The following is a 13,729-nucleotide window of genomic DNA, read 5'->3' on the forward strand; positions in this document are numbered from 1 at the left end:
CAAGCAACTACCAAGTTTAGGTACATCTAATTAAACTCAATAGGTACCTAATAACAAAAAAATCATCAAGTCACTTAAAAATTAATAATTATATCTTTTTTGTTCAACCATAAGCTTTAAATTATTTGTTTAATCGAAGTCCACACCAGTATATATACTTAGAGATATTGACGAAGTTATTATATATTTTTAACAATTGATACATTTTAATTTTTCTTATAAAAATTACATGACCTATATTTAATAAAATTAATTAGAAAAATATCGTGCGTAGAATTAAATATTGTGAAATCGGTATTATTTAATAATAGTATGTATAGGTATTAGGTATACCTATATAAACGTATGAGTGTATGATCGCGATATACAAACAATTGTTATATGCTTGTAAATCGTATTGAAATATAAAAATATATTATGATGAATATAATTTCAACAATATTGATGTACAGTAATCACTTATCAGTAATTAATAATTTAAACGATTTTGATAACCTTGCGGATGGATTAAATGTATATAGTAGATAGTTTTTGTTTTTAATTGCCAATGAATCATTTAAACGGCAACCAACCTTGCACAGCTTCAAAGAAGTTGTTTCCAGATCCCGAATTCGACTCCATACCTAAATTTTAATTTTGAAAAAAATGTAAAAAAAATTAAAATACATAATATTATGATAAATATATATTATTAGTATTTAGTATGTATACAGAGTGATAACAGAATCAATAACAGTTGTTTGCCAATAAGAAATATTTTTTTCAGTAGGGTTTATTAGCATATTTTATTTTGTTCAATAGAATCTTATATTTTTGATCTGATTTATAAATTTTAAATATATTGGATATTAAACCCGATAAATTATTATGGCTGAATGGCCAATGGGACATTATTAAAAGAACTGATACATTTCATATCATTTTTAAAACTTTTTAATTTTTTCCACTTAATTATCATTTATTAATTTCGATTTAATAATATTACAATTAAAACATATATATAAAGTAATATTTTTTTGTAAAGATTATTGTTTTGTATAAATAGCCAAACATTATCAGTAACATAGTTCCATTTAAACAAATTGCCTTATATTTTCTAATTTAAAATCAATATACATGATGTATAACACTTGTTAATATTATATTAAATTTAAAAATAAATAAAAACTTTGAGTATCTACAAAATAAAATAATGGCGCTCATCTAATGAAAAATAAAAAACAGTATGATGTTTAAAATTAAAAAAAAAATACAAACATGTGATTTTATTGTATTATTATTATAGGTATCTTTGACCACTAGGCACCAGACGTTTGTCAAAAAGTACCTATATGGCAATATCCTATATAGACATAATAATATAAGGGCCATTATCCTTAGAATAAGTATTTTAATAACTGGAAAATTACTATTATACATTTTAAATTTGGTACATCAAAATGATACCGTAAATAATTTACAGTAAAGAGGAGGGTTTTCATTTAAAAAATAGAAGTTTGTATCACCACAGAAGGGCTCCTTAGGTAGAACAAAATATATCAAGGATTTGAAAAAATGGTATATAATTATAAATTCAAATATTAGAATTTGAATTTTTAAAAAAAAAAGTGATAATGGGGGCGTGCTTGAGATGTAATAAATAATAATATTTAGATATTAGCTGGGGCTGCGTTTAGGAGGGGCGTAGGGGTCATGCCCCTTCTAGACCTCATAAACTACCTGCAAATAATAATTTTTTGTTGGCATTTTAAGTAGAATTTTTAGACCAAAAGGATATTGTCCTCCCCCCTATATAGGTAGAACACAGAGACTGATTAGAGATATTATCGTCACTTTTTTACATCAAAGTTGTGTGTCTTACACTCTTACTCTTACACATTTTCATTTAATATTTATCATCTCATATAGTTACAATATTATTTAGGTAAGTACTCATATATTATATACCATATTTATATTTTATTAACTTATTAATACTGATAAAATAAATTATTGGTCAGCTATAACCCATGTCTTTATAGTTGATACTCATTAATTATATTTTAATCTCCAGCACAGTGTAAACCACGGTGTGTATTCATATTGCTATTATATACACAGTATTATACACAGTATTTCAGGTTGAAACAATTTAGAATTTACTGACATGAGTTATTTATAATATACATTTATACAAATATATAGAGGTATGATGAGAGGGTCACCAAAGTATGAATTTTAAATCAATAACAATTCATTATTACAATATATTATTGAATTCGAAAACCGATACTGAACATAACTGTACAGATTAAATCTAAAACTGAGGTTGATATCATTTATTACCGTAATTTTGATATCACAATTCTTAAAATTACTCTTGTAACTCTAAAGCCTAAAGTATATATCATAGACCAGCGGTTCCTTACCTTTTTAGTTATGCGGACTACGAATTGTGTTAAAAAAACTTTGAGGACCTATAGTATACAGGCATAAGACCTAACCTATACTCAATACTCATATGACAAATATAAGGGGTCTGGGGTTTTTTAATTATAGTTAATTAAAATTTAAAAATTACCTAATAGAACCAAAAATATAGACGTACTGTATAAAATCATATAAAAATCTCGATGTTGATGCCAATTAAAATTTACCGACCCTTTGCTTGGACTCTCGAGTCTTGACCAGTATCCACGGCCAATAGTAGCACGTTGCCCACGACCCACAAGTGTGCCCAGGTCCATGGGTTGGGAACCACTGTCATAGACCATAGTTAATTTTGTGTTCAATACTTATGGGTGCTATACAGAACCGTCTATTTTAGCACCCATTTCAGCAGTTGACTAGTTCCTGCATAATTTTAAAATTAAGAACATTTGTTTACCTATACACTTATTATTTATAACTATATTATTATTGTACAGAATATAAATGATTATTAAAACAAATCCTACATAATGTGAAAATCTATAATATACTAATTTTATATTGATAAGATCTCAAGATTTAACTATTCTTAAGAAATAAGAGGACTACACTTGTATACCCACATAAACCGCATGAGAACGATGAACTGTAGGTATGTGTTGTCTTATCCTAAATTTTTTGTTCAGAATAATCCGTTTTACTTTAGTTATTTATATATTAGAGACATTTAGAGTGAATTATTGACATATTATTAAATTAAGGTCAAAATAATTCCAATTTTAAATTGCTCATAATTTCCCTTAAAATTAAAATATCATACAAAAACCTATAAACGTTGCTGTTTGACTTTCATCTCCTAACACTTCATTATAGTATACTTAACTGATGACTATTAACCTAGTTACCACGCAGTTGGATCTTATTTTGTTTCGTGGTACAATGAAAGGAAAATTATATAGTTATAACTAAAGCTATATTGTTGTTTCACTTTACAATTCAGAGAATGTCCTTCAACGGCTCAACCATCATACTATAACCATCGATGATCAACCACTACCTGCACTGCAACAAAGTATTCTCGTTACTCAAGACCGATACTTGTCCGATGCCTCACCCGGGCTGCACATATTATAAATACTAAGAGGAAGCAACCAAATAACACAGAAGCACGCGACTTCATTACAATGGCGTATTTAGGGGGGGAGGGGGCGACAGGGGGAAATTGCCCCGGGGCGCCAAAATCTTAATCCTCAAAGGGGCTTATAACAAAAAAAAATTATTTATTATTGTTGAGAAATTATATTAGTATACCTGTATCTTTCTTAATAATTCTTATAATATCTTTTACATTTCTATACATAATTTATTTTATTATATTGTCATAAAAAAGGAAAAAATCTAAAATAATAATTTGTTTATTTGAATATAAAGGTTGATTTTTTTATTAGAAATAAATAAAGTGGTAATGATAAAATAAAAGCATTCTTTAAATTAGTTGAAGCATAAATGCAATAATATACATTTTGGGTTATCACTTTTACAGGCTTGAAACTGATTGAAAAAATTTCGGTTTCGGTTTCGATTTGATATACCGGTTTCCAATTTTTTTCGGGTTTCGGTTTTGGATTTAATATCGGTTTCAAGGCACGGACTATTTACGTTCGTTCTTAGTTTATTATTTTTTTTTAATCGCCGGATCAAGCGTCCGAGTCGCCTGTTGTGTAAAGTAAACTTTTCAAAATGTCAAGATACAAAGATTTTCAAAAAAAATTCCAATCAAAATATCCAATTTTTTTCGGTTTCGGTTTTGATTTTGAGGGGCTCGTCGAAAACATCGAATTTTAACGACTAACAAGCCCCAAACATTTCAATCTTAAATCTTCAGGTAAATCATAAAAGCACCCTTATTTGATTAGTCCCCTACACTAATACCCCAATATTCCAATCGTTTTCAATGTAGCAGCAATACCTATTATATATACGTATTGAATATTGATATTGTATTTAGGTGCCTACTACTCAATATAAGGTATTTAGGTAGTAATAGTTATAATAGTTATAATAGTTATAATAGTTTATCGTATATGTGTATTCCTATAATTATATCGTATATAATGTGTATATACCATCAATTACCAGGAATAATAAATGATAATCATATGCTGGATCGTGTAAGTTTAATGTATGATTCTTTATACTTTCTAGTACACTATATAGGTATATCATATTACCTATATATTATAGAACACATGAACAAAATTATTGCATTTAACATAATATTGTATAGGTACTTAAGTTGGCTATGTACAATAATGTACGTTGTATCTTCAGAGTTATAATTGTTTAATGGCTTATACATTGTTTTATGGTAATTTAATTTTTGGCAATAACGTACGTTATCAATTAATTAAATACAAAATTAGAATAACCTATATAACCTTATATATTGAATACTAAATAGAACTTAAAAATTGTCAATGAGCCTAATTATGACTAATTGACGTTATCGACGGTGAATGGTGATGGTTATTAATCATTTTTATATGGTATTAATTACACCTATAACCTATAGGTACCTAATAATAGTTTATATAAAACAATGCGTTGGTTTTATAAATAAATATTTTAATAGATATTATTTATTTATTGCTTTATTCTTATGTTTGAAATTTATATTCTGCGTTTCTGTGTTGCCAGTGTTGGTACTTTATTTTTATAATTTATTAGATATATATTATGTATATAATTTTGGAGTAATGTCATAATCATAATGATCGGTTTTATTCTAAGAATATGCTTAAGCCTTTAACTATTATATACTGTGTCTGTCACCGTCAGTAATTTTTTTCCTAATTAATTAAATGATAATATAATTATTACTGTACTTATGAAATAGACACGTTTACCTAACTTTAAGTACCTATATTTATTCCACCCGTGTAGTGGGACGTTTTTTAATGCGGACATTTCCCCTTCATATTTTTCAAACATGTATTAGAATAAGAATTACTATCTTTTTTTGTCCAACATCTAATTTTGTCTTTATGCGTTATTAAATCAAACAGAATAAATTTAAAAATATTTCCATGAATAAAAAAGCTATACAGGGGGAAAATGACCTACTACACCGAGAATAGCCAGTGGTTAAATTTCCGAGGGGAAGTTGGCCACTTACCATTCTTGTTTGCGAACACTAATTATGTTATAGAATTATATATATTTTTTTTGATTTCGTGTTACTTAAAATTCCGAGATAACCTAATAGTTTAGTGCTAATTTATGTAAATATTTTAAAAGTTGAATTATTAATTACCATTGAGTATATTTATATAGTTATGTAACTATGTAAGTTATAAACTTTGGGCAGAGGGGAAAAAGAGCAGAAGACTAAAACATAATGAAACACACATAACCTGTAATTATTTGGTTTATTTAGCTATCTGAGTTTATTATGGCGCCATTTCATTATTTTATGAATTTATGAAGATTAGTTAAAATATTTAGCTATAATGCTATTATGCTGTATAGTCGTATTAATATATATTTTTAACTATTATTATAAAGGCTAAACAAAAATTGTACACACCCTTACAAGTCATTACGTAGGTAATTATTAATAAATTGTTAAAATTATATATATTGTGCTGTAGGTGAGCATAGCCGCATAGGTACCTACTTTATTTGTATAGGCCAAAGCCTCATGGATATCTTAAACATGTTATGTTCTCTCAAATAATACGTTTGTTGTAACATGAAAGTAAAATAATAATAGTATAATATAAACTATATTTAGCTGATATTAGATGTAGGTACTCAATTTACCAATCACCAATCGCTTTATAACTATTATCTGGTATTTTAATATAATTTAGTACTATTTTTATACAGGATTTCTGATGAAAAGTCTACCCAAAATCTATAACGAACCGAGAAGAGCAATGTATTTTGCACTTACTATAATAGAAGCACATATTTTGATTATTATACTAGCGTAAAAAAAAAATTAAAATACAAATTTCCAAATCATCACATTTATTGGAAATATATTTGTGTACCTATACCTACACATTTTGTTTTTGGATTCAAGCTTTTTCTGTAGAGAAAATAATAATATTGGATATGAAATATAGATGATAATATATCTTCCATATCATATACATATATGTATATATTAAGTTCTTATAACTATAATGTGTCAACTAACAACTAACGCAACTAACATCATTGGTTTAAATAAATCAATGAAATCTGGCATTAATTAATTTTGTGTACAGAAGTTATTGATATAGATGTACACTAAAAAACAAGCAAACGTTTTTTGGCAAATAATTATAATATATTATATAATTGTAGATGGCCTACATATATGGATAATATACATATATAACATGTTTTTTACTTAACTAGTTCATTTATTTGTTTTTAAATAATTCAAATTTATAACTTTATAAGTAAATCAAATTACACATAACGGTGAAAATACTTCACTGTTTGTTTCTAACACAGAAAATGCTTGTAAAATGTACTATAGTTTTAGTCTATAGATGAAGAAGATTGCTGTCTCTTACTTTTGCAATTGTACATCTTTTGAATCTTTTGAATATCCTTTCTGCTTAAACCATCTCTCTGGCCCATTGTCACGCCTCGTGTCTAAATATTGTTAAGAGAACTCAGTTAATAAATTATGAAGTCTATACTCTATAATCTATATTATTATAAAATATGTATTAAAATAGATATATACTATAATATTACTATCATATACATTCAATTAAATCAACGATTCAAATGTATAGCAATGATAGACATTCGCATATTATATAATAGACCATCGGGGCCTCAACGGTTAAGATGCCAAAACTAAATACGGCATATCGAACAATTTAAATTATCGTATATTTTAAAAAGGGGGAAATAATTTTATTTCAGACATAAAATTGTTTGATATATTGAAACCATAATCTATATTCTATACAACTATATGACTATATATTATATGCATAAAAAATATACCTTCGGATCGATGGTCGCTTGACCATTTTTCGAAAAAGCATTGGCCGAATAGTGCATTACACTACGGTAGTCGTAGCCTATACCTTGGCTGTCAATCATCGAACTCTGGGCTTTTTCAAAATTATTTTCTCTACCTGAAAATTCACGGGAGTATTAAAAAAAAATTGGTTACAACACCGCAGTATCAAAGACAAATTATTTTGCACTCTAACCCGATTGGATATTGTTATAGTTGACGGTGACGAACTTATCCCTGTCTGGTCTGTTCTGTTCGTGCATGAATCCAGCGGCGTGAAGCATTTCGTGCATTACTGTACCCTTTTTCGACAAACATCCCGGACTTTGTAGATTCACCTATACAATTATGATATCGATAAATTGAATTAATGTACTATAGTAATATAATATTGCGTGCAGTATATTATATTAGATATTAAATTTTATATACTTCTTGTCTTCCTCCGATTTTTCCGACTGATGACCAACATCCTGTATTACCATTAGTGAAGTAAATGTAATCAGTGTCATAAGAGGTTCTGGGTGTGAATTTTAGACACGTTAGTTTTTTGTATTCATCAATTGAACTCAATATCAACTGTCTATCACTAGACCCTATAGATTAATCATATAATACACATATAAATGTTGATGTAACTAATGTAATTGCATTCATTTTTTTTATCAATACAACAAAATAATATACTACATATTAAACATGCAAAAACCATATTATGTTGGATTTTAAATTGTAAAATAAAACTGTTTTCCCGAGGTTATAAATTTTAATTTGTCAAAAAAAAGAAATCAGGTTTTCGGAGAAGAAAAAGTATTATTTATAGATTTTATTTTATTTTATTGAAATACAAACGGGTTGAACCCTATTCAAATATGTTACAATTAATAACTGAAAAAGAAAAATTGAAGTAAATAACAATCAAAATAGATAGGTAGTAAAAAGTAGGAAACAAAGCTTGGTTATAGTTTTTCTTCATAATATATTATAGTATATAATCTGTAATGTAGCCAATACAGATCCGTCGTTAAATATTTTCCGCCCTATAGCGAACATTTTAATACCACTATTCTTTACCGATATATATTTTATTTGATTTTGCCGCCTTTATTTTTTTTTTAATTTATCGTATGCCGCCTTAAATCAACGCATGACTTTTTGTGCCCTATAGCGACGGGCCTGAACCAATATAATATAAAAGCATATCTCGTAACGTCAAAAATTGCATTACATATTTTTTTGATATTTTGATCCTTAATATATCAGTGTGTTGGGTATAACTGATCAGAAATTTAATGATGTGTTTTACTTACATTTCCCTTGTATAATTCAAGAATTTAAATTATGTTGACATATTTGTAAAGAAAAATAAATACTGTAGACATCTTGTTGTACTCGGAGGTGCTCCCATCACAATTTAAATTCATTTAATGGGTATATTTTATTCTGTCGTTTTAAAATACTTTAGAAAAAAACCTACACAAATTACTTAGATAGGTAGGTAGTAATTACGTTAATTTGAACAATAAAAAAACTTAAATCAATGTCTATAGCCAACTGTACGCACTATTATTATACCTACTACCTATATTAAGTACATATTATTATATTATAATATAAATATTAAATACAATTATGATATAATTAGAAAAATATCATTTATAATATTAATTTCAATGCAATATAATATAATTTATAGCCATGCTATTAAATTGATTTTACTCTATACTACATATTATTATTTATGTATTTGTGTAATTATGTATGTGCTGCAGTACAATTTATATTGCTTTTACCGAAAGATGGACTGATTTCGTAGGGGATGACGCCTTTAGGCCATCTAGACGATACAGCTTTCAATCCATTCCTGGCATTTCCAATCGGGTGTAATATGTCACCCTCGGCGTACTCGCCCATCTCTTCGGGGTTTAGTTGACTAGTCTCTTTCCACGTCGACACTGCTTCACCCGACTTGACATCTGGAGTACCAAAAATCGCTGCGCCCAAATGCATAAGACCATTGTATAAGTCCGAATCACTGCTGTTGTCCACTTCGTTCTCTTCCTCTTCTTCGGCCCGCAAATTTACGGGCTGTGCCAGCGCCAGTGGCAAACAAACCGCTACGAACCACAAAAACACTTTCATATCCTTTTTTTTCAAACGGACGAAAATAAAATAATAAATTAATGTTTATCTTGTTTCGCAACGACTTTTACACTACGACGGTCGATGCAAAGTGTTTGTGTTTTTATATACCTAATGTAGAACCGAGTTAATTAACTTAGATAATATTCACTGGGTCGATTAAGAAAACAAGCCACTGTGTCCAATGTGTTGTAATTTTTTTTTTTTAGTAGGTTTATATTTAAAATACGTAGGAAATTGAGGTGATAACGTGACAAGACGACAAGATATTTTTCAAAGAAACGTACGCCACTTAGCAAATCGTTTAGACCGTTTAGAGGTTTATAATAAAGATCCCTTTATTAAGATAAAAGTTCGTTTAATTAGGACGTTTTCGTGTTCAGTGTTTATTCGGTGTTAAAATTTACAATACAAGTGCATAATTATACTAACATATAATATAACAGAAACGGAAATAATTCTAAGAATATAGTGTTATAATGTTTTAAAGAGGTATCTACCTCATATCTATTTACACGGACTACGTGACACAATACAACGACACGAATCATAAAATATGTAGGTGCCTATACCAATAGTATTTTAATTAATTCAAGAACCTGCCAGTGGCCAATGCCTTTAAGTTTTAACTTTTAAGTGTAAACTTATTACTCTATATAGTATGATTAGAATTAACAATAAACTTACTTTATAGATACTCAAATGTAGAACAAATTGGTAGGTATACTGCGTACTAATATTATAAAAAAAAAATAGTTAACTATAGTAAGTACTCTACTAGTGCAACTTACAAGACTAAATAAATAAATAAATATTAAATAATACATACATTTCTATATTAACTACATACACTGATATTTTTTTAAATCATATTTTACTATTATATACTTTATATAGTACATATAAGTGATGAGTGATGACGAATTTTAACATCGATCAATTCAATAGCGACAATTGAATATGTATAATAGGTGGTTAGTACATTTTTCATATTTATCTGAAACAGCTCTAATAAATCAATTGTTGAATACCTATCAGTAGACAATTACAATACCTTTAGCCAATATGAAAATAATATTGTACACGATAAGAAGTCGAAGTATAACTTCGATTTTCAACTTCAGTACCTATCTTGTTCAATGGGAAAGTGAATCTAGTTGGTACCTTCGGGAGAACAAAATTTAAAATTTCAAGTAGTTTTCAAAATCACCAGGAAAAACGGGAATATTTAAGCTAAATCAATTTTGATTTTTGGTGTAACTCTAAAACAAATGACCGTAGATCCATGAAAATGTTCACTGAATGTCTATATTATACACCATTATACCATAAAATCATGAAAATATGCAAATTATTTTGAGTTAGAAATTCATAAATTATTTTCTTTTTAAATCTTAGCATTTAAAGTTCGAATTTTGACAAAATGTATTAAATTTAAAATTTTAAAATTATTTTGTAATTAAAAAATGTATAAATTGTTCAAAATATATAGCTAATATCTATATATCTAAGAATTAAAAATTTAAAACGATGTTCCTTCAACTAATCTAAATAATATAAAAACGCAGTTTTTTTTATAGTTATTTAGTTATTTTATGTTCAAATTAGATAATTAAAATTTAAAAGAAGAAGAACGATTTTAGTTTTGTGTTATATTTAAAATAATATTATTCGTGAGTACTTGCAACTTCTCAAGACGTATATTATTAAATACAAATAATATTAATTCAACTTACCGGCTATCGAATTAATAATAGTAATATCAATATTCAATATAATATAAAATATCTTTGGCTGACAAACCGTCTACACTCTCCACTCAAAATCGTTTTCGTATCAATGATATTATTATATCATTGATTTTAAATTTAATACTATTTATTACAGTGACCCACTTGTAACCAACTGAACAGCAGAGTGACATCTACTTACCCGCTTTTTATATTTAAGATTTGAAAATTTCAAACAAGGTTTCTCATAAGTAGTACTGTAGCCAAATACTATAATCAAAAAATCTAAAAAATATATAAACATAGTTTTTTTACAGATATTTAAATTTTAAATTTTGACAAAATCAGATATTTTTACGATTTTATTTATTTTGTTGTAGTTTAAAAATATTATTCGTGGGTACTTGAAACTTTCAAAGTATATTATTATATTTTATACACACATGATATTGTTAAATACAACGTGTTTGACCAAAATTAATTCAACCTACTGTGTCTATAGTAAAATAAATTAGGTATATACTTTAATAGTAATAATATCCTAAGATTTTCATAGTAATATAGCCTGACAGACCGGGGTCACTCAAATTTTTTTTTCGTATGCAATAATTTATCATTGAATTTAAATTTAACACATCCATTTCATTCATTACAGTAAGTAGGTAATATAAATATATAATTATATAAATATAATACTGTATACATAGAACTGAGTGGTACCCACTTGCCCACATTTTTATTAATTGCATTTCAATACATTTTTTAATTTTGCATTTATTATAAGGCGCCTACAACACTTGTAACTTACAAGTTGTAAGCGATATTAATTCTGAGTAATAATTAATGATATCATATTAATTACTTGGAAATCGGAAGATTTATTCCAATAATAATTAGTATTTGGAACTTAGATATATTATTATTGATGTAATATAAATTCTTAAATTGTGAATTTATCGTAAATTGTAGATTTGTAGACAATAATTTATTATGTCAACAACATAGTATTATAATGTCACCCACACGTAACTTGACAAATTAACGGTCAGCAGAAAGCACACACGTTCCTTAAACAAATTGCTTTAGTATTAGAGGGTGACTCCCAACCTGGAGGCGTTAGCGTGAACACATTTCTGGGGACTGGGGAGGCGCAACAATCGCTAATCTTCACAGAATAATTGTTTTAATTAATTGCATAAACCTGGGATGAAACCGAAAAATTAATAACTGCCGGTTATCACATATTATATCCCTTAACATTCATCTCCGTCGGGATTAGGTGCTAATTGAGTCACTAACGCAGTTAAAGTTTCGGGATTTTTAATATAGTAATATAATTTTGTATTTAATAATTTTTAATTAATTAAAACAAAAAAAAGATCTTCAACTTTATAATTTAATTTTAGATTTTGAGCGGAGCGAGTTCACATGACAAGTAATTAACGTAATGTTTACAAACGCATAGCAAATGATAGAATACGTTCTATATAACTAATATAGCTCTGTATAGTTTACAATTTAAAAAAGATCATAACTCGCTTTAAAATTAAAATATAAAAAATACATATTATCTTATTCAATAGATAATATTCTTCTTTTTGAATTTGGTATTACGTCAATTCACTCTTAAATTAAATATAGTTAAATATTCAGAACGTAAAATGTCCTATGTTATGCGTTTGTATAACGTGTAAGTGTAACTACGAATTAATATATACCTTAATATAATACTAATATCTTAATTCGTGCGTACAACGTAAGACGGGAACAACGCATGCGGATATGGCGTCTGCGTAAGAACAGTTTATTAAAAATACAAATTTTAAGAAGTTATCTAATTAATAGTCCCATCCGAACTATTATTATAGGGGTGTAGCTAGAAATTTAATCAGGGGGGGCAACCAAGTGTAATTTTAAATTTTTACCCCAATTTCAAAATTTGTTTACCATAAATATATTTGTTAGCAGTGGCTTCATTTCAGTTTTTGAAATGGGGGCAAAATGTTTGACCGGCCCGCTAATGACAAGGGGGGGGGGGGGGGCAAATGCCCACCCTGTCACCTCCCCCCACCAAATGACGCCACTGTTTCTTGGTTATGGACGGTTTATAGGAAAGTACTATTTATTTCGAGAAAAGTTAATAAAAATATAATTTATTTAATTAACTTTTCTTGTAATTTACGTAGTTCGAACCATTAAAAACTGAATTGTGGCGATTTAAAATGAAATAACAAATATACCTACATAGGTATAATTAACAGTATTATTATTGCTATTTTTTTTTTTAATTCACAACACTTGAAACGGCAACTTGTTATTTTAGAGATTTTCATTGCATGGAAAAAATTCTTAAGAAATTACGTAATGTGTTACAAAAAAAGGAACATGTTATTATTGTTTCGTTACTTCCCAACACTGG

At 27.6% G+C, this 13,729-nt stretch overlaps 1 protein-coding gene across 1 annotated transcript; it reads right to left on the bottom strand.

The window, feature by feature from the left end:
- Positions 1 to 228: 228 nt before the first annotated feature.
- LOC132950447 (zinc metalloproteinase nas-13-like) lies at positions 229 to 9,670 on the bottom strand. Its single transcript, XM_061021914.1, has 6 exons — positions 9,232 to 9,670; positions 7,871 to 8,034; positions 7,635 to 7,776; positions 7,423 to 7,556; positions 6,978 to 7,059; positions 229 to 623 (listed from the first exon to the last, which is right to left on the bottom strand). The coding sequence occupies exons 1-6, from the start codon at positions 9,578 to 9,580 to the stop codon at positions 553 to 555; spliced, it is 942 nt and encodes a 313-aa protein (XP_060877897.1). The 5' UTR covers positions 9,581 to 9,670; the 3' UTR covers positions 229 to 552.
- Positions 9,671 to 13,729: the final 4,059 nt, after the last annotated feature.

The sequence above is a fragment of the Metopolophium dirhodum genome, chromosome 8, assembly GCF_019925205.1.
Source record: "Metopolophium dirhodum isolate CAU chromosome 8, ASM1992520v1, whole genome shotgun sequence".
Lineage (NCBI taxonomy): Eukaryota > Metazoa > Arthropoda > Insecta > Hemiptera > Aphididae > Metopolophium > Metopolophium dirhodum.